Source organism: Somniosus microcephalus, chromosome 29, assembly GCF_052327205.1.
Source record: "Somniosus microcephalus isolate GS21.2 chromosome 29, FLI_Smic_1.0, whole genome shotgun sequence".
NCBI lineage: Eukaryota > Metazoa > Chordata > Chondrichthyes > Squaliformes > Somniosidae > Somniosus > Somniosus microcephalus.
This window is the reverse complement of record NC_141015.1, coordinates 6,836,773-6,859,176: the sequence shown is the minus strand read 5'-3', so window position 1 is coordinate 6,859,176 and position 22,404 is coordinate 6,836,773. Positions and strand designations below refer to the sequence as shown.

The window sequence follows — 22,404 nt, the reverse complement described above, 5'->3', positions numbered from 1 at the left end:
ATGGGACGCCTTTTTTTCCTTCCCTTCTTGCCATTAGAGGATCTCCAGCAGCAGAAACGGCAGCCGCAGAACCAGGAACAGCAGGATCAGCAACAGGAGCACCAGGCTGCTGCTCACTCACCTGAAGCTGCACAAGCCAGAAGGGGCCAGCGCTTGGAAGTGGCTTGAGAACACCTTGCTGCGCTTTAGGGGGCCATGGGGACCCGTTTCTGCACTGGCAGTCCTACTCAGAAGGACTTCCATGAAGATCTGGTTTCTCTGTTCAACAGATGGCCAACGCTCCTCAAGAGATGTCATTCTCTTATGAGCACTCACCATGTTTTCCGCACCCTGGCGAGTTATCTCCTCCATGGAGGTTGCCAACCTTTCCATGGTGATGCGTTCATGCACCAATGACTCCACAAAGGCTCTGCTCATGGTCGCTATGGACTCCTCCATTCGCTCCACACTCGCAGCGATCCTGGAGACAAAACCTGCCAGAGACCCCTGCATCTGTGCATGGAGATCCATCACCTCTTCTCTTGCAGATGGACCCAGAGGCAGAGGGTCGACATGCAGCGCAGCTGAGCTGAGCTGGCAGAGTCCTGCGCCCTCCGACGAGGACTCTCCACTGCTGTCCCTGTCTCCAGAGCCTGCTGAGGCTCACTTGTGAGTTGTGAAATACCAGGTGACAACACTACTCTATGTCCCGAAGGTCCCCCCGAGGTGTGAGTGTCTGCGCTGGTGCTGGGTGCGCTTACTTCTGCTGACGCTGCACCCTCAGAGGTTGGAGTTTCCTCTGAGGAGTCTGGCTGCACAGCCTCTTCCTCCTCCACAGTGAGGACAGGGGCTCTGGATGGTACTGTGGGGGAGTAAAGGAAGGAGTTAGAGATGTAATGCCAAGGTTCTTCTGGTGACTCCCAGCGAGTTGGCATCTGCTGACACCTGCATCCATGCAGCATTGGTCTCAGTGGGAGGCCTCTTCCTCCCTGACCTAGGGAAGAGGTCCTCCCTGTGGGCCCTAACCCCATCCAATAATGCCTGCAGTGAAGCCTCGTCGAATTTGGAGGCAGCTCGGGGTCTGGCACTGGCCACAGCTGCTGCAGGCTCCTCTGCCATCCTGTATGGTTCGTTTGGAAGCCTTCAGAGGATGCAGTGCTTGCTATGGACCTTGAAAGCACCATGAATGATGACATCATACTGTGGAGCTTTCTGACTCGAATTGGACAATTAGCAAGGCTTCCCACATGCTGGGAATTAATTGGCCACTTGAGGGAAAATTGCGTGGAGCTGGCTGACACTTTTTTACGTGTGTAAGTAACCCCACATTTGGGGAAACCCGACCATTTCCCACACAAGCCGAAAATCGGGACCATAGAGTACAAAAGCAAGCAAGTTATGATGAATCTTTATAAAACATTGGTTCGGCCTCAACTGGAGTATTGTGTCCAATTCTGGGCACCACACTTTAGGAAGGATGTGAAGGTTTTAGAGAGGGTGCAGAAAAGATTTACAAGAATGGTTCCAGGGATGAGGGATTTCAGTTACGTGGATAGACTGGAGAAGCTGGGGTTGTTCTTCTTAGAGCAGAGATGATTGAGAGGAGATTTGACAGAGGTGTTCAAAATCATGAGGGGTCTAGACAGAGTAGATAGAGGGAAACTGTTCCCATTGGCGGAAGGGTCGAGAACCAGAGGACACGGATTTAAGGTGATTGACAGAAGAACCAAAGGCGACATGAGGAAAAACTTTTTTACGCAGCGAGTGGTTAGGATCTGGAATGCACTGCCTGAGAGGGTGGTGGAGGCAGATTCAATCATGGTGTTCAAAAGGGAATTGGATAAGTACCTGAAGAAAAAAACATTTGCAGGGCTACGGGGAAAGGGCGGGGGAGTGGGACTAGCGGAAGTGTTCTTGCAGAGAGCCGGCACGGGCTCGACGGGCCGAATGGCCTCCTTCTGTGCAGTAACCGTTCTCTGATTCTATATTTCTAATAATAAAGCCAAGGATCCCAGGTGCTTTTTTAACAGCCTTTTTAGCTTGTCCTGCCACCTTCAAAGATTTGTGTATATACACCCCCAGCTCTCTCTCTTCCTGCACCCCCTTTAAAATTATACCATGTAGTTTATATTGTCTCACTTTATCCTTCTGACCAACATGCATCCCTTCACACCCAGAAAAACGAGCAGGTGCATGATGACACTATGAAAGTGAGGGATGTACGCCATGCAAGGTACTTCTTATGATGTGCCCACTAGCAGTGCTGGGTACAAGTGACGCCTGTGCATTCCTGGTGTTCAGCATTTTGAAGGCCTCGGGTAGTGGGGGAGGTTCTGTCCTGCCCCGCCCCTGTTGCCCATATTCCGAGTCCCTGCAACTTTGGGCTCACAGATTTCAGTCAGACTGAGCTTACTTCTGTAGTTGGGCACAACATAACGATTGAAGTATAGACAGTCCAGTGGGTACAGTGTGGCTTTCATGAACTGATGCTGCCAGCGCAGAGCTTCGCGTGATGCCGACTGGCTATTCGACCGTGGAGGCCAGCGCGCCCCTTTAGTGGAAGGAACATTTTGTGGGGCGTGCTGACCTCCATGGTTGAACATTGTGTGGGGCGTGTTGACCTCCATGGTTGAACATTGTGTCGAGCGTGCTGACCTCCATGGTTGAACATTGTGTCGAGCGTGCTGACCTCCATGGTTGAACATTGTGTGGGGCGTGCTGACCTCCATGGTTGAACATTGTGTGGGGCGTGTTGACCTCCATGGTTGAACATTGTGTCGAGCGTGCTGACCTCCATGGTTGAACATTGTGTCGAGCGTGCTGACCTCCATGGTTGAACATTGTGTGGGGCGTGCTGACCTCCATGGTTGAACATTGTGTCGAGCGTGCTGACCTCCATGGTTGAACATTGTGTGGGGCGTGCTGACCTCCATGGTTGAACATTGTGTCGAGCGTGCTGACCTCCATGGTTGAACATTGTGTGGGGCGTGCTGACCTCCATGGTTGAACATTGTGTCGAGCGTGCTGACCTCCATGGTTGAACATTGTGTCGAGCGTGCTGACCTCCATGGTTGAACATTGTGTGGGGCGTGCTGACCTCCATGGTTGAACATTGTGTCGAGCGTGCTGACCTCCATGGTTGAACATTGTGTCGAGCGTGCTGACCTCCATGGTTGAACATTGTGTGGGGCGTGCTGACCTCCATTGTTGAACATTGTGTGGAGCGTGCTGACCTCCATGGTTGAACATTGTGTGGAACGTGCTGACCTCCATGGTTGATCATTGTGTGGGGCGTGCTGACCTCCATGGCTGAACATTGTGTGGGGCGTGCTGACCTCCATGGTTGAATTCCAAATGTGTCCTGCTGTGGTCAGTAATTCATGAAGTCTACAACTTCACAGTCCAAGAGGTTGTGGCCAGCTCTTACAATGGTTACTGGTTCAGCAAAGCACACAGGTAAGATCCGTGCGTTTGGTAGGTTACAGAGGAGGGAAACAGCACTGATCCCAAGTGTAAAGAGGAGGAGCCAGGAGGACTGACTGGAGAAGCTCAGGTCTACAGGGCAGAGTGTGGGTGGACCTTTCTGCGGGAAGTGCAGCTTGTGCTGGGGGTGCTGCTCACTGCTGCAGCACTGGGCCATCGATCGACACCCTTCCCAGGAGTGACTCTGATCCCTGGGACCCAGCATTGGTGGCTCACAGACCTCGGACTGCAGTGAATGAACCTTGTGCTGCCCCTGCCGTCCCCGGTATAAGTCAGTTGAAATGACCGAATTACCTCCATTGGATTCACCTGTCAGGAGGGGCTGTTCATTGTAAATAAAACTGGAATGTTGGATTCATTTTGTTTTTTGCAAAAAGGTCTTCGCTCCTGACTTCAATCAATGTCTCTTAACTTAACAGAACTGCAAGCGTTGGCAGAACTGATTGGACCGTATGGAATGAAGCACCTGAGTGAACACCTGATGTGGCACATTACCTCGCAGGTGAACGAGCTGAAGGTAAGGGAAGTGTTGTCTGGCTCTCTGATGCAATCAGTGGTGTGTGCCCCAGGGAATGGTTCCTGCCACCCAGTGACAGCCAGCTACAGTCAAACCTTGGGTCTGCCGGTGGGGAGGTCCCATGTTCAGGAGCAGCTGGTGTCTAAATCTGTAAAGTTTTCTGATGTTAATGGGTGGTGGTTGGGCAGGCTGGGCTTGAGCAGGGTGCGGGAGGCGCACTGGGGATAGCAAGGCTGGAAGTGTGGGCGAATCAGGCCCAAGCTGAGTTGAGTGGGGCAGATGAATGTGGCTATGCCAAGCTGGGCGAGACAGCATGGTCATCAGCAAGGTTGTTAGGCTGAGGGGGGGGCAGCGAGAACATGGCATGGGGCTAGACAAGATGGCATAACAGAAATGGAGCAGGCTGCGGCTAAGCAGGATGAGCAAGTGAGGCATGGAGTGATGGGGGAGTGACGAGCGAGATATCAGGGAAATATCAGGGGTGATGCACACTGTACTTTTTATTGTTCAAACAGAAACTGGTGGTGGAGAACATGGACATCTTGGTCCAGGTAAGGTCCAACCTACAGAAACCAGACCTGATGACCGCACTAGCCAGACGTCTAACCTGTGAGTGATACATTCCCTCTCTGATACATTCTCTGTCTGTCACATTGCCTGTCTGTCACATTGCCTGTCTGTCACATTCCCTGTCTGTTGTTATGTTCATTAATAACTAGACATTCTTATTATGAACACAGCTAGCTTCTAGCTAGTCATTTATTCAGTACACGTTCTCTAGGTACAGTATCTGTAGAGATGCAGCATGTGTGCTCCTGTGTGCAGGCTGCCATCTTGACTGTTGCCTTGTGGGTAGCCTAGTGCCTCATGGGTAATGTAGTCTTAATATATATACAGCTGGGTAGTGTAGTCTTATACATACAGCTATATACAGCTCTACGGCTCCACCTAGTGTCCACTATAGAATGACATGTTATTAATCGTTACATCCCCCTTTCTTTGAGGTTTAACAAAATCAATATCAATCAACTTTCAAGAAAACAATAAAGATAATATCAGTAACACTTTTGTTAGTGCTCTATAAACATAAACATTTTCAAAACAGTCAACACATTTTCAAAGCTTTACATTTTACTCAAAGATTAAGTCTATCAGGCTCTTTTACTTCACGTGTGGATCTTCTCAACACGGGTAAGTCTGATGTGTCTTCATGAGATTGTTCTGGCGGTGAATGACAAGATGCAGTTGCGGCATTGTCATCAATCTGCTCTTGTATAGATCGAGGTCTCCTTGCGATCTTTGCTTGGAGAGGGTTTCAGTGTTTCCTTCACTCTTCATGCCATAACTCTCAATGTAGTCAATGCACTCTCAAAAAACTGCTGGCAGCTGGATCCCATCATACAGCGTAGTCCTCTCAGCAGCCTCGGCTAATGGAACACCAAAGATTGGCCTGAGGGAAGAAGGAGTATCCACCGGAACTGCTTCCTGCTCTGGTGCAGGCTTCTTCTTTTTCTTTTTCTCTTTCCACTGCTTAACAACATCTGCTGTGGTTATATCTTTGGACTTTTTCTCCTTGTGTTTTTCCTCTTTGTGCTTTTCTTCCTTTGGCTTCTCTTTGACCTTAAAGTCTTTTTCTTTCTTCTTGGAGAAACTAGGCTTTTTGAAGACATGGATACCCTTTGGCCTTTTCATCCTTGATGGGCTCACTGCTTCATCACCTGAGTCACCTGGTCTGCTTATGGCACAGTTTATACGGTAGACTCTTTTGACCAGTTCTAAGTCCTCACAAGCTTTGTCACCTAGTATTGAATCAAGTCTTTCAGCCACAACAGAAAACATGAGATGATGCACTTTGTCTTTGACTGTCACTTTAAGTCTGCATACACCTAAGCTATCTATTTTCTGTCCATTATAGTCCTTCAGTAGTACTGACTTTTTCTGTATTTTGGGCTTTTCTTTCATATTTTTTATGTCACTCATACTGATTAAGTTTGCTTTTGCCCCAGTGTCCAGTTTCAATGTAGCTAATGCTCCATTTATCTGCAGTGGGATCATCCATTTGTCCACTTTTACTGCATTGACTTTATGTTCAGCATTGTCCATTTCTGAGGGCTGCACATTTTCTGTATCTTTTTTGATATCATCACATGACACCATTCCTACAAAAAATGTCTCACTTAAATCAGTGTCCTCAATCACATTAACTTGTTGCTCTTTCGTTGTTTTTACTTTTGAAAAGCATTGTTTGGCAAAGTGATTCTTTCCATTACACTTTGTGTGCATTTTTCCAAAAGCTGGGCATTGTCTTAACTGGTGTTTGTAACCACAGCGTTTACAATTAAAAATGTCATCCTCCGATTGCTTTTCATTTCTGTTCTGCCCACGTTTCTTCCCCTTGTAGGACACAGCACCGACAGCAGCATTTTCACTCATTACAATCGCATCATTATTGATTTCACTGAAAGTCTTCGCGTGCTTTCGAGCTAGCTCGCTGGCTTGGCATATTTTCACCGCATTTTCCAAATTTAGTTCGGTTTCTCTCAACAGACGTTCCCTGACTTTTTTATCATGAATACCAAACACAATCTGGTCACGAATCATGGATGATTTCAGCTCAGAGAAATTACATGTCTGTGCTTTCAGTTTCAGATCAGTTATAAAGCTATCAAAAGTCTCATTTTGTTGCTGTGTCCGAGAACAGAAGATGTATCTTTCATACGTCTCATTCTTTTTGGGAGAGCAATGTGCATCAAATTTTTTTAGCACATCTTCTAATTTTTCTCTGTTCTCCGCTGGATTAAATACAAATGTATTAAGTACCTCTATCGCCTGTGGGCCTGCAACCGTAAGCAGCAACGCTATCTTCCTTGCGTCTGGCTTCGTACCGAATCCGATGGCTGCAATGTAGAGTTTGAATTGCTGTTTAAAAGTCTGCCAATTGTAGTCGATTTTTTCTGTGAGATTCAAACGCTCTGGTGGCTTCAAATTCTCCATGTCGCTTTTCACAATTTTCAGCAGATCTTCACCATCCTGGTACCATGTTATGTTCATTAATAACTAGACATTCTTATTATGAACACAGCTAGCTTCTAGCTAGTCATTTATTCAGTACACGTTCTCTAGGTACAGTATCTGTAGAGATGCAGCATGTGTGCTCCTGTGTGCAGGCTGCCATCTTGACTGTTGCCTTGTGGGTAGCCTAGTGCCTCATGGGTAATGTAGTCTTAATATATATACAGCTGGGTAGTGTAGTCTTATACATACAGCTATATACAGCTCTATGGCTCCACCTAGTGTCCACTATAGAATGATATGTTATTGACCGTTACATCTGTCACATTGCCTGTCTGTCACATTGCTTGTCTGTCACATTCCCGGTCTGATACTTTACAGTGAACTTTCCTCTGTCCCTGCCCTGGGAGTGTTTGATGGGACAGTGTAGAGGGAGCTTTACTCTGTATCTAACCCGTGCTGTCTCTGCCCTGGGAGTGTTTGATGCGACAGTGTAGAGGGAATTTTACTCTGTATCTAATCCGTGCTGCACCTGCCCTGGGAGTGTTTGATGGGACAGTGTAGAGGGAGCTTTACTCTGTATCTAACCCGTGCTGTACCTGCCCTGGGAGTGTTTGATGGGACAGTGTAGAGGGAGCTTTACTCTGTATCTAACCCGTGCTGTATCTGACCTGGGAGTGTTTGATGGGACAGTGTAGAGGGAACTTTACTCTGTATCTAACGTGTGCTGTACCTGCCCTGGGAGTGTTTGATGGGACAGTGTAGAGTGAACTTTACTCTGTATCTAACCCCATGCTGCACCTGCCCTGGGAGTGTTTGATGCGACAGTGTAGAGGGAGCTTTACTCTGTATCTAACCCGTGCTGTAACTGCCCTGGGAGTGTTTGATGCGACAGTGTAGAGGGAGCTTTACTCTGTATCTAACCTGTGCTGTACCTGCCCTGGGAGTGTTTGATGTGACAGTGTAGAGGGAGCTTTACTCTGTATCAAACCCGTGCTGTACCTGCCCTGGGAGTGTTTGATGGGACGGTGTAGAGGGAGCTTTGCTCTGTATCTAACCCGTGCTGTACCTGCCCTGGGAGTGTTTGATGCGACAGTGTAGAGGGAGCTTTGCTCTGTAGTTAACCCGTGCTGTACCTGCCCTGGGAGTGTTTGATGTGACAGTGTAGAGGGAGCTTTACTCTGTATCTAACCCGTGCTGTTCCTGCCCTGGGAGTGTTTGATGCGACAGTGTAGAAGGAGCTTTACTCTGTATCTAACCCGTGCTGTACCTGCCCTGGGAGTGTTTGATGGGACAGTGTAGAGGGAGCTTTGCTCTGTATCTAACCCGTGCTGTATCTGCCCTGGGAGTGTTTGATGGGACAGTGTAGAGGGAGCTTTACTCTGTATCAAACCCGTGCTGTACCTGCCTTGGGAGTGTTTGATGGGACAGTGTAGAGGGAGCTTTACTCTGTATCTAACCTGTGCTGTACCTGCCCTGGGAGTGTTTGATGGGACGGTGTAGAGGGAGCTTTACTCTGTATCAAACCCGTGCTGTACCTGCCCTGGGAGTGTTTGATGGGACGGTGTAGAGGGAGCTTTACTCTGTATCTAACCCGTGCTGTACCTGCCCTGGGAGTGTTTGATGGGACGGTGTAGAGGGAGCTTTACTCTGTATCTAACCCATGCTGTACCTGCCCTGGGAGTGTTTGATGGGACAGTGTAGAGGGAGCTTTACTCTGTATCTAATCTGTGCTGTACCTGCCCTGGGAGTGTTTGATGGGACAGTGCAGAGGGAGCTTTACTCTGTATCTAACTGTAGAACTGGCTGCAACTCTTTGTATTTAATGAATCAGATGTTTAGCTTATTTTAAAGCAAAATAGAGGGCAACAATCCCCGTACGTAGTAAGGCTTCACCCATGTATAGGACACTTATTCCAACATCATTACAGAAGGAGGTGTTGGAGTAGAGGAAATTCCACATTTCAAAAGGTGGATCAAGTTTCGAGGTGTAGGTGTCGTGGATGAATGTAGGTGCAGCTGGAGAGCACCTCCTGCAGTCGAGTGCTGAGTAATCGTGGCCCTGCGCCCAGCTCCCTTCAGTTTGTTCTTATTCCCCTTCTTGTGTGTTGCAGCATCTGACAATGTTCTGAAGAGGATGATCATTATCGGTGTGATCCTGAACTTCCGATCTATGGCACAGGAAGCACTTCAAGATGTAAGTGCAAGCACTTGCTGTCAGTTACTGCACTGGAGGATAGACACTGTAAAGATACATTTAACAGGACAGACTCAGGAGGTGCTCATGGGGACTGCACACTGGCAGTGCCCACTGCAGTCAACTTGCGTTTTACTGTAACCACTACACCACTACACTGCAGCACAGAAACAGGCCACTTGGCCCAACTGGTTTTTGCTGGTGTGGTCCACACAAGAATCCTTCTACTCTAATTAACCCTTCCCACCCTGCCCCCGATATCCCGATATTCCCTTCTCCCGGATGTATTCATTCTCATGCCCCTTTTTGTGTGTTGCAGCTTCTGAAAATGTTCTGGAGAGACTGTTCCAATGTTTTCTGGCCGGCCTCCCACGTTCTACCTTCTGTAAATTTGAGGTCATCCAAAACGCGGCTGCCCGTGTCCTAACTCGTACCAAGTCCCGTTCGCCCATCACCCTTGTGCTCGCTGACCTACATTGGCTCCTGGCGAAGCAACGCCTCGATTTCAAAATTCTCATCCTTGTTTTCAAATCCCTCCATGGCCTCGGTCCTCCCTATCTCTGTAATCTCCTTCAGCCCTACAAACCTTCCAGGATATCTGCACTCCCCTATTTCTGGCCTCTTGAGATCCTTGATTTTAATCGCACCATTGGTGGCCGTGCGATCAGCTGCCAAGGCCCTAAGTTCTGGAATTCCCTCCCTAAACCTCTCCGCCTCGCTACCTCTCTTTCCTCCTTCAAGACACTCCTTAAAATCGACCTCTTTGACCTTGGTCGTCTGCCCTAAGATCTCCTTATGTGGCTCGGTGTCAAATTTTGTTTGATAATTGCTCCTGTGAAGCACCTTGGGATGTTTTACTATGTTAAAGGCGCTATATAAATACAAGTTGTTGTTGTTATTGTATGCATCAAGTCTCCCCTTAAATCCATCAATACTTTCTGTTTCAACCACTCCCTGTGGCAGCGAGTTCCACATTCTCACCCCTCTCTGGGTAAAAACATTCCTCCAAAATTCTTTATTTGATCTGTTAGTGACTATCTTATATTCATGACCCACTTGTTCTGGACTCCCCCACAAGTGGAAACGTTTTCTCTACATCTACCCTATCGAACCCCTTCATGATTTTAAAGACCACTATCAGGTTTCCTCATAGTCTTCTCATTCTAGAGTAAAGAGCCCCAGCATGTTCAGTCATCCCTGACCGTTGTACCCTCGCAATTCTGTTAAGATCCTTCGACATATATTTTGCACTTTATCCAATGCTTCTGTCTCCTCCTTATAAACTGGAGAGTAGAACTCAGCACAGTGCTCCAAGTGTGGTCCAACCAAGGTTCGATATAACTTTAACTTTACCTCCCCACTTTTGTATTTTATTCCTCTAGAAATCTACCCCAATGGTTTGTTTCCACACCTTGTGGCCTTATCGACTTCTGGTGTTACTTTTAGTGATTTATGTATCTGTATCTCAGATCTTTGCTCCTCTACCCCATTTAGGGAGAATGTTCATTTTAAGCGCTGGGCAGTAAATGGATTAACTGATTGGCTGCCCGTTTTACAAACTGTTTCTGTTTCCAGCAATATTTTCATTTCATATTTCTTTTTAACCTCTTTCCTAAGTTTATCATATTACCTTTTGTCTTCTTTTCCTATATAACCGATCCATTCCCGCCGGGTTAAATGAAAATTCACCCCTTACCTTCCAAGGAATAAGTGGCCTACATATTACTCCTACCAATTTAACGCTTCATGCAGAAACTCGGCCCAGCAGCCCATCAGCTGCCCACACCTCCATCAGCTGCCCACACCTCCATCAGCTGCCCACACCTCCATCAGCTGCCCACACCTCCATCAGCTGCCCACACCTCCATCAGCTGCCCACACCTCCATCAGCTGCCCACACCTCCATCAGCTGCCCACACCTCCATCACCTGCCCACACATCCATCACCTGCCCAAAACCCAATCGCCTGCCCACACCTTCATCACCTGCCCACACCTTCATCATCTGCCCACAACTCCATCACCTGCCCACAACTCCATCACCTGCCCACACCTCCATCATCTGCCCACACCTCCATCACCTGCCCACACCTTCATCACCTGCCCACACCTTCATCATCTGCCCACAACTCCATCACCTGCCCACAACTCCATCACCTGCCCACACCTCCATCATCTGCCCACACCTCCATCACCTGCCCACACCTCCATCACCTGCCCACACCTCCATCACCTGCCCACACCTCCATCACCTGCCCACACCTCCATCACCTGCCCACACCTCCATCACCTGCCCACACCTCCATCACCTGCCCACACCTCCATCACCTGCCCACACCTCCATCACCTTCCCACAACTCCATCACCTGCCTACACCTCCATCACCTGCCCACACCCCATCACCTGCCCACACCCCATCACCTGCCCACACCCCATCACCTGCCGACACGCCATCACCTGCCCACATGCCATCACCTGCCCACATCGCACCACCTGCCCACATCCCCATCACCTGCCCACATCCCCATCACCTGCCCCATCCCCATCACCAGCACACTCCCCATTCACCCAGCACACTCCCCACTCACCCAACACACTCTCCACTCACCCAGCACAATCCCATCTCACCCAGCACACTCCCCACTTACCCAACACACACTCCCCTCACCCAACACACTCTCCCCTCACCCAGCAAACTCTCCCCTCACCCAGCAAACTCCCCACTCACCCAACACACTGCCCACTCACCCAGCACACTGCCTACTCACCCAGCACACTCTCCACTCACCCATCATCCTCCCCACTCACTCCCCACTCACCCCGCACACTCCCCACTCACCCAGCGCACTCCCCACTCACCCCACACACTCCCCACACACCCCGCACACTCCCCCTCACCCAGCACATTCCCCACTCACCCAACACACTTCCCACTCACCCAACACACTTCCCACTCACCCAGCGCAATCCCCACTCACCCAGCGCACTCCCCACTCACCCAGCGCACTCCGCACTCATCCAGCGCACTCCGCACTCATCCAGCGCACTCCGCACTCACCCAGCGCACTCCCCACTCACCCAGCGCACTCCCCACTCACCCAGCGCACTCCCCACTCACCCAGCGCACTCCCCACTCACCCAGCGCACTCCCCACTCACCCAGCGCACTCCCCACTCACCCAGCGCACTCCCCACTCACCCAGCGCACTCCCCACTCACCCAGCGCACTCCCCACTCACCCAGCGCACTCCCCACTCGCCCAACGCACTCCCCACTCGCCCAGCACACTCCTCACTCACCCAGCACACTCCCCACTCACCCAACACACTCTCCACTCACCCAGCACAATCCCATCTCACCCAGCACACTCCCCACTTACCCAACACACTCTCCCCTCACCCAACACACTCTCCACTCACCCAGCAAACTCTCCCCTCACCCAACACACTCTCCACTCACCCAGCAAACTCCCCACTCACCCAACACACTCTCCACTCACCCAGCAAACTCCCCACTCACCCAACACACTGCCCACTCACCCAGCACACTGCCTAATCACCCAGCACACTCTCCACTCACCCAACACCCTCCCCACTCACCCCGCACACTCCCCACTCACCCAGCGCACTCCCCACACACCCTGCACAATCCCCACACACCCCGCACAATCCCCACTCACCCCGCACACACCCCACTCACCCCGCACACTCCCCACTCACCCAGCACACTCCCCACACACCCTGCACAATCCCCACACACCCCGCACAATCCCCACTCACCCCGCACACACCCCACTCACCCCGCACACTCCCCACTCACCCAGCACACTCCCCACACACCCCGCACACTCCCCCTCACCCAGCACATTCCCCACTCACCCAACACACTCCCCACTCACCCAGCACACTCCCCACTCACCCAGCACACTCCCCACTCACCCAGCACACTCCCCACTCGCCCAACAAATTCCCCACTCATCCAGCACACCCCCCACTCACCCAGCACACTCCCCACTCACCGAGCACACTCCCCACTCACCGAGCACACTCCCCACTCACCCCGCACAATCCCCACTCACCCAGCACACTCCCCATTCGCCCACCACACTCCCCACTCGCCCAGGACACTCCCCAGTCACCCAGCACATTCCCCACTCACCGAACACACTCCCCACTCACCCAACAAATTCCCCACTGACCGCGCACCCCCCACTCACCCAGCGCACTCCCCACTCACCCAGCACACTGCCCACTCACCCAGCACACTCACTCAGCACACTACCCACTCATCCAGCGCACTCCCCACTCACCCAGCGCACTTCCCACTCATCGAGCGCACCCCCCACTCACCCAGCACACTCCCCACTCACCCAGCACACTCGCCACTCAACCAATACTCTCCACACTCACCCAGCACACTCCCCACTCACCCAGCGCACTCCCCACTCAGCCAGCACTCTCCCCACTCACCCAATACACTCCACACTCGCCCCGTACACTCTCCACTCACCCAGCGCACTCCCCATTCACCCAGCGCACTCCCCATTCACCCAGCACACTCCCCACTCACCCAGCACACTCTCCATTCACCCAGCACACTCCCCACTCACCCAGCGCACCCCCCACTCACCCTGCGCACTCCCCACTCACCCAGCGCACTCCCCACTCACCCAACAAATTCCCTACTCACCCAGCACACTCTCCAGTCACCCAGCACACTCCCCACTCGCCCAGCTCACTCCCCACTCGCCCAGCACACTCCCCACTCGCCCAGCACACTCCCCACTCGCCCAGCACACTCCCCACTCGCCCAGCGCACTCCCCACTCACCCAGCGCACCCCCCACTCACCCTGCGCACTCCCCACTCACCCAGCGCACTCCCCACTCACCCAACAAATTCCCTACTCACCCAGCACACTCTCCAGTCACCCAGCACACTCCCCACTCGCCCAGCTCACTCCCCACTCGCCCAGCACACTCCCCACTCGCCCAGCACACTCCCCACTCGCCCAGCACACTCCCCACTCGCCCAGCACACTCCCCACTCGCCCAGCACACTCCCCACTCGCCCAGCACACTCCCCACTCGCCCAGCACACTCCCCACTCGCCCAGCACACTCCCCACTCGCCCAGCACACTCCCCACTCGCCCAGCACACTCCCCACTCGCCCAGCACACTCCCCACTCGCCCAGCGCACTCCCCATTCGCCCAGCGCACTCCCCACTCGCCCAGCGCACTCCCCACTCACCCAGCGCACTCCCCACTCGCCCAACAAATTCCCCACTCGCCCAGCACACTCCCCACTCACCCAGCACACTCCCCACTCGCCCAGCACACTCCCCACTCGCCCAGCACACTCCCCACTCGCCCAGCACACTCCCCACTCGCCCAGCACATTCCCCACTCGCCCAGCACACTCCCCACTCGCCCAGCACATTCCCCACTCGCCCAGCACACTCCCCATTCACCCAGCACACTCCCCACTCACCCAGCGCACTCCCCACTCACCCAACAAATTCCGCACTCGCCCAGCACACTCCCCACTCGCCCAGCAAACTCCCCACTCGCCCAGCACACTCCCCACTCGCCCAGCACACTCCCCACTCGCCCAGCACACTCCCCACTCGCCCAACAAATTCCCCACTCGCCCAGCACACTCCCCACTCGCCCAGCACACTCTCCACTCGCCCAGCACACTCCCCACTCTCCCAGCACACTCCCCACTCGCCCAGCACACTCCCCACTCGCCCAGCACACTCCCCACTCGCCCAGCACACTCCCCACTCACCCAGCACATTCCCCACTCACCCAGCACACTCCCCACTCACCCAGCACACTCCCCACTCACCCAGCACACTCCCCACTCACCCAGCACACTCCCCACTCACCCAGCACACTCCCCACTCACCCAGCACACTCCCCACTCACCCAACAAATTCCCCACTCATCCAGCTCACCCCCCACTCACCCAGCACACTCCCCACTCACCCCGCACACTCCCCACTCGCCCAGCACACTCCCCACTCGCCCAGCACACTCCCCCCTCGCCCAACACACTCCCCCCTCACCCAACACACTCCTCACTCACCCAGCACACTCCCCACTCACCCAGCACACTCCCCACTCACCCAGCACACTCCCCACTCACCCAGCACACTCCCCACTCACCCAGCACACTCCCCACTCACCGAGCACACTCCCCACTCACCGAGCACACTCCCCACTCACCCCGCACAATCCCCACTCACCCAGCACACTCCCCACTCGCCCACCACACTCCCCACTCGCCCAGGACACTCCCCAGTCACCCAGCACATTCCCCACTCACCGAACACACTCCCCACTCACCCAACAAATTCCCCACTGACCGCGCACCCCCCACTCACCCAGCGCACTCCCCACTCACCCAGCACACTGCCCACTCACCCAGCACACTCACTCAGCACACTACCCACTCATCCAGCGCACTCCCCACTCACCCAGCGCACTTCCCACTCATCGAGCGCACCCCCCACTCACCCAGCACACTCCCCACTCACCCAGCACACTCGCCACTCAACCAATACTCTCCACACTCACCCAGCACACTCCCCACTCACCCAGCGCACTCCCCACTCAGCCAGCACTCTCCCCACTCACCCAATACACTCCACACTCGCCCCGTACACTCTCCACTCACCCAGCGCACTCCCCATTCACCCAGCGCACTCCCCATTCACCCAGCACACTCCCCACTCACCCAGCACACTCTCCATTCACCCAGCACACTCCCCACTCACCCAGCGCACCCCCCACTCACCCTGCGCACTCCCCACTCACCCAGCGCACTCCCCACTCACCCAACAAATTCCCTACTCACCCAGCACACTCTCCAGTCACCCAGCACACTCCCCACTCGCCCAGCTCACTCCCCACTCGCCCAGCACACTCCCCACTCGCCCAGCACACTCCCCACTCGCCCAGCGCACTCCCCACTCACCCAGCGCACCCCCCACTCACCCTGCGCACTCCCCACTCACCCAGCGCACTCCCCACTCACCCAACAAATTCCCTACTCACCCAGCACACTCTCCAGTCACCCAGCACACTCCCCACTCGCCCAGCACACTCCCCACTCGCCCAGCACACTCCCCACTCGCCCAGCACACTCCCCACTCGCCCAGCACACTCCCCACTCGCCCAGCACACTCCCCACTCGCCCAGCACACTCCCCACTCGCCCAGCACACTCCCCACTCGCCCAGCACACTCCCCACTCGCCCAGCACACTCCCCACTCGCCCAGCACACTCCCCACTCGCCCAGCACACTCCCCACTCACCCAGCACACTCCCCACTCACCCAACAAATTCCCCACTCATCCAGCTCACCCCCCACTCACCCAGCACACTCCCCACTCACCCCGCACACTCCCCACTCGCCCAGCACACTCCCCACTCGCCCAGCACACTCCCCACTCGCCCAGCACACTCCCCCCTCGCCCAACACACTCCCCCCTCACCCAACACACTCCTCACTCACCCAGCACACTCCCCACTCACCCAGCACACTCCCCACTCACCCAGCACACTCCCCACTCACCCAGCACACTCCCCACTCACCCAGCACACTCCCCACTCACCGAGCACACTCCCCACTCACCGAGCACACTCCCCACTCACCCCGCACAATCCCCACTCACCCAGCACACTCCCCACTCGCCCACCACACTCCCCACTCGCCCAGGACACTCCCCAGTCACCCAGCACATTCCCCACTCACCGAACACACTCCCCACTCACCCAACAAATTCCCCACTGACCGCGCACCCCCCACTCACCCAGCGCACTCCCCACTCACCCAGCACACTGCCCACTCACCCAGCACACTCACTCAGCACACTACCCACTCATCCAGCGCACTCCCCACTCACCCAGCGCACTTCCCACTCATCGAGCGCACCCCCCACTCACCCAGCACACTCCCCACTCACCCAGCACACTCGCCACTCAACCAATACTCTCCACACTCACCCAGCACACTCCCCACTCACCCAGCGCACTCCCCACTCAGCCAGCACTCTCCCCACTCACCCAATACACTCCACACTCGCCCCGTACACTCTCCACTCACCCAGCGCACTCCCCATTCACCCAGCGCACTCCCCATTCACCCAGCACACTCCCCACTCACCCAGCACACTCTCCATTCACCCAGCACACTCCCCACTCACCCAGCGCACCCCCCACTCACCCTGCGCACTCCCCACTCACCCAGCGCACTCCCCACTCACCCAACAAATTCCCTACTCACCCAGCACACTCTCCAGTCACCCAGCACACTCCCCACTCGCCCAGCTCACTCCCCACTCGCCCAGCACACTCCCCACTCGCCCAGCACACTCCCCACTCGCCCAGCGCACTCCCCACTCACCCAGCGCACCCCCCACTCACCCTGCGCACTCCCCACTCACCCAGCGCACTCCCCACTCACCCAACAAATTCCCTACTCACCCAGCACACTCTCCAGTCACCCAGCACACTCCCCACTCGCCCAGCTCACTCCCCACTCGCCCAGCACACTCCCCACTCGCCCAGCACACTCCCCACTCGCCCAGCACACTCCCCACTCGCCCAGCACACTCCCCACTCGCCCAGCACACTCCCCACTCGCCCAGCACACTCCCCACTCGCCCAGCACACTCCCCACTCGCCCAGCACACTCCCCACTCGCCCAGCCCACTCCCCACTCGCCCAGCACACTCCCCACTCGCCCAGCACACTCCCCACTCGCCCAGCACACTCCCCACTCGCCCAGCACACTCCCCACTCGCCCAGCACACTCCCCACTCGCCCAGCACACTCCCCACTCGCCCAGCACACTCCCCACTCGCCCAGCACACTCCCCACTCGCCCAGCGCACTCCCCATTCGCCCAGCGCACTCCCCACTCGCCCAGCGCACTCCCCACTCACCCAGCGCACTCCCCACTCGCCCAACAAATTCCCCACTCGCCCAGCACACTCCCCACTCGCCCAGCACACTCCCCACTCGCCCAGCACACTCCCCACTCGCCCAGCACACTCCCCACTCGCCCAGCACACTCCCCACTCACCCAGCGCACCCCCCACTCACCCTGCGCACTCCCCACTCACCCAGCGCACTCCCCACTCACCCAACAAATTCCCTACTCACCCAGCACACTCTCCAGTCACCCAGCACACTCCCCACTCGCCCAGCTCACTCCCCACTCGCCCAGCACACTCCCCACTCGCCCAGCACACTCCCCACTCGCCCAGCACACTCCCCACTCGCCCAGCACACTCCCCACTCGCCCAGCACACTCCCCACTCGCCCAGCACACTCCCCACTCGCCCAGCACACTCCCCACTCGCCCAGCACACTCCCCACTCGCCCAGCCCACTCCCCACTCGCCCAGCACACTCCCCACTCGCCCAGCACACTCCCCACTCGCCCAGCACACTCCCCACTCGCCCAGCACACTCCCCACTCGCCCAGCACACTCCCCACTCGCCCAGCACACTCCCCACTCGCCCAGCACACTCCCCACTCGCCCAGCACACTCCCCACTCGCCCAGCACACTCCCCACTCGCCCAGCGCACTCCCCATTCGCCCAGCGCACTCCCCACTCGCCCAGCGCACTCCCCACTCACCCAGCGCACTCCCCACTCGCCCAACAAATTCCCCACTCGCCCAGCACACTCCCCACTCGCCCAGCACACTCCCCACTCGCCCAGCACACTCCCCACTCGCCCAGCACACTCCCCACTCGCCCAGCACACTCCCCACTCGCCCAGCACACTCCCCACTCGCCCAGCACACTCCCCACTCGCCCAGCACACTCCCCACTCGCCCAGCACATTCCCCACTCGCCCAGCACACTCCCCACTCGCCCAGCACATTCCCCACTCGCCCAGCACACTCCCCATTCACCCAGCGCACTCCCCACTCACCCAGCGCACTCCCCACTCACCCAACAAATTCCCCACTCGCCCAGCACACTCCCCACTCGCCCAGCACACTCCCCACTCGCCCAGCACACTCCCCACTCGCCCAGCACACTCCCCACTCGCCCAGCACACTCCCCACTCGCCCAACAAATTCCCCACTCGCCCAGCACACTCCCCACTCGCCCAGCACACTCTCCACTCGCCCAGCACACTCCCCACTCTCCCAGCACACTCCCCACTCGCTCAGCACACTCCCCACTCGCTCAGCACACTCCCCACTCACCCAGCACACTCCCCACTCGCCCAGCACACTCCCCACTCGCCCAGCACACTCCCCACTCGCCCAGCACACTCCCCACTCGCCCAGCACATTCCCCACTCACCCAGCACACTCCCCACTCACCCAGCACACTCCCCACTCACCCAGCACACTCCCCACTCACCCAGCACACTCCCCACTCACCCAGCACACTCCCCACTCACCCAACAAATTCCCCACTCATCCAGCACACCCCCCACTCACCCCGCACACCCCGCACACTCCCCACTCGCCCAGCACACTCCCCACTCGCCCAGCACACTCCCCACTCGCCCAGCACACTCCCCCCTTGCCCAACACACTCCCCCCTCACCCAACACACTCCTCACTCACCCAGCACACTCCCCACTCACCCAGCACACTCCCCACTCACCCAGCACACTCCCCACTCACCGAGCACACTCCCCACTCACCGAGCACACTCCCCACTCACCCCGCACAATCCCCACTCACCCAGCACACTCCCCACTCGCCCACCACACTCCCCACTCGCCCAGGACACTCCCCAGTCACCCAGCACATTCCCCACTCACCGAACACACTCCCCACTCACCCAACAAATTCCCCACTGACCGCGCACCCCCCACTCACCCAGCGCACTCCCCACTCACCCAGCACACTGCCCACTCACCCAGCACACTCACTCAGCACACTACCCACTCATCCAGCGCACTCCCCACTCACCCAGCGCACTTCCCACTCATCGAGCGCACCCCCCACTCACCCAGCACACTCCCCACTCACCCAGCACACTCGCCACTCAACCAATACTCTCCACACTCACCCAGCACACTCCCCACTCACCCAGCGCACTCCCCACTCAGCCAGCACTCTCCCCACTCACCCAATACACTCCACACTCGCCCCGTACACTCTCCACTCACCCAGCGCACTCCCCATTCACCCAGCGCACTCCCCATTCACCCAGCACACTCCCCACTCACCCAGCACACTCTCCATTCACCCAGCACACTCCCCACTCACCCAGCGCACCCCCCACTCACCCTGCGCACTCCCCACTCACCCAGCGCACTCCCCACTCACCCAACAAATTCCCTACTCACCCAGCACACTCTCCAGTCACCCAGCACACTCCCCACTCGCCCAGCTCACTCCCCACTCGCCCAGCACACTCCCCACTCGCCCAGCACACTCCCCACTCGCCCAGCACACTCCCCACTCGCCCAGCGCACTCCCCACTCACCCAGCGCACCCCGCACTCACCCTGCGCACTCCCCACTCACCCAGCGCACTCCCCACTCACCCAACAAATTCCCTACTCACCCAGCACACTCTCCAGTCACCCAGCACACTCCCCACTCGCCCAGCTCACTCCCCACTCGCCCAGCACACTCCCCACTCGCCCAGCACACTCCCCACTCGCCCAGCACACTCCCCACTCGCCCAGCACACTCCCCACTCGCCCAGCACACTCCCCACTCGCCCAGCACACTCCCCACTCGCCCAGCACACTCCCCACTCGCCCAGCGCACTCCCCATTCGCCCAGCGCACTCCCCACTCGCCCAGCGCACTCCCCACTCACCCAGCGCACTCCCCACTCGCCCAACAAATTCCCCACTCGCCCAGCACACTCCCCACTCACCCAGCACACTCCCCACTCGCCCAGCACACTCCCCACTCGCCCAGCACACTCCCCACTCGCCCAGCACACTCCCCACTCGCCCAGCACATTCCCCACTCGCCCAGCACACTCCCCACTCGCCCAGCACATTCCCCACTCGCCCAGCACACTCCCCATTCACCCAGCACACTCCCCACTCACCCAGCGCACTCCCCACTCACCCAACAAATTCCGCACTCGCCCAGCACACTCCCCACTCGCCCAGCAAACTCCCCACTCGCCCAGCACACTCCCCACTCGCCCAGCACACTCCCCACTCGCCCAGCACACTCCCCACTCGCCCAACAAATTCCCCACTCGCCCAGCACACTCCCCACTCGCCCAGCACACTCTCCACTCGCCCAGCACACTCCCCACTCTCCCAGCACACTCCCCACTCGCCCAGCACACTCCCCACTCGCCCAGCACACTCCCCACTCGCCCAGCACACTCCCCACTCACCCAGCACATTCCCCACTCACCCAGCACACTCCCCACTCACCCAGCACACTCCCCACTCACCCAGCACACTCCCCACTCACCCAGCACACTCCCCACTCACCCAGCACACTCCCCACTCACCCAACAAATTCCCCACTCATCCAGCTCACCCCCCACTCACCCAGCACACTCCCCACTCACCCCGCACACTCCCCACTCGCCCAGCACACTCCCCACTCGCCCAGCACACTCCCCCCTCGCCCAACACACTCCCCCCTCACCCAACACACTCCTCACTCACCCAGCACACTCCCCACTCACCCAGCACACTCCCCACTCACCCAGCACACTCCCCACTCACCCAGCACACTCCCCACTCACCCAGCACACTCCCCACTCACCGAGCACACTCCCCACTCACCGAGCACACTCCCCACTCACCCCGCACAATCCCCACTCACCCAGCACACTCCCCACTCGCCCACCACACTCCCCACTCGCCCAGGACACTCCCCAGTCACCCAGCACATTCCCCACTCACCGAACACACTCCCCACTCACCCAACAAATTCCCCACTGACCGCGCACCCCCCACTCACCCAGCGCACTCCCCACTCACCCAGCACACTGCCCACTCACCCAGCACACTCACTCAGCACACTACCCACTCATCCAGCGCACTCCCCACTCACCCAGCGCACTTCCCACTCATCGAGCGCACCCCCCACTCACCCAGCACACTCCCCACTCACCCAGCACACTCGCCACTCAACCAATACTCTCCACACTCACCCAGCACACTCCCCACTCACCCAGCGCACTCCCCACTCAGCCAGCACTCTCCCCACTCACCCAATACACTCCACACTCGCCCCGTACACTCTCCAC

The 22,404-nt window shown here is 56.7% G+C and overlaps 1 protein-coding gene across 1 annotated transcript in view; it reads left to right on the top strand.

The window, feature by feature from the left end:
* The window catches only part of LOC147098445 (nck-associated protein 1-like), a 211,110-nt gene that overhangs the window by 162,453 nt on the left and 26,253 nt on the right, over nt 1-22,404 (top strand). The window contains exons 23-25 of the mRNA XM_085970119.1: nt 3,882-3,979; nt 4,495-4,588; nt 9,106-9,188. Coding sequence (XP_085826245.1) covers nt 3,882-3,979; nt 4,495-4,588; nt 9,106-9,188 — 275 coding nt within the window. The remainder of the gene's footprint in view (nt 1-3,881; nt 3,980-4,494; nt 4,589-9,105; nt 9,189-22,404) is intronic.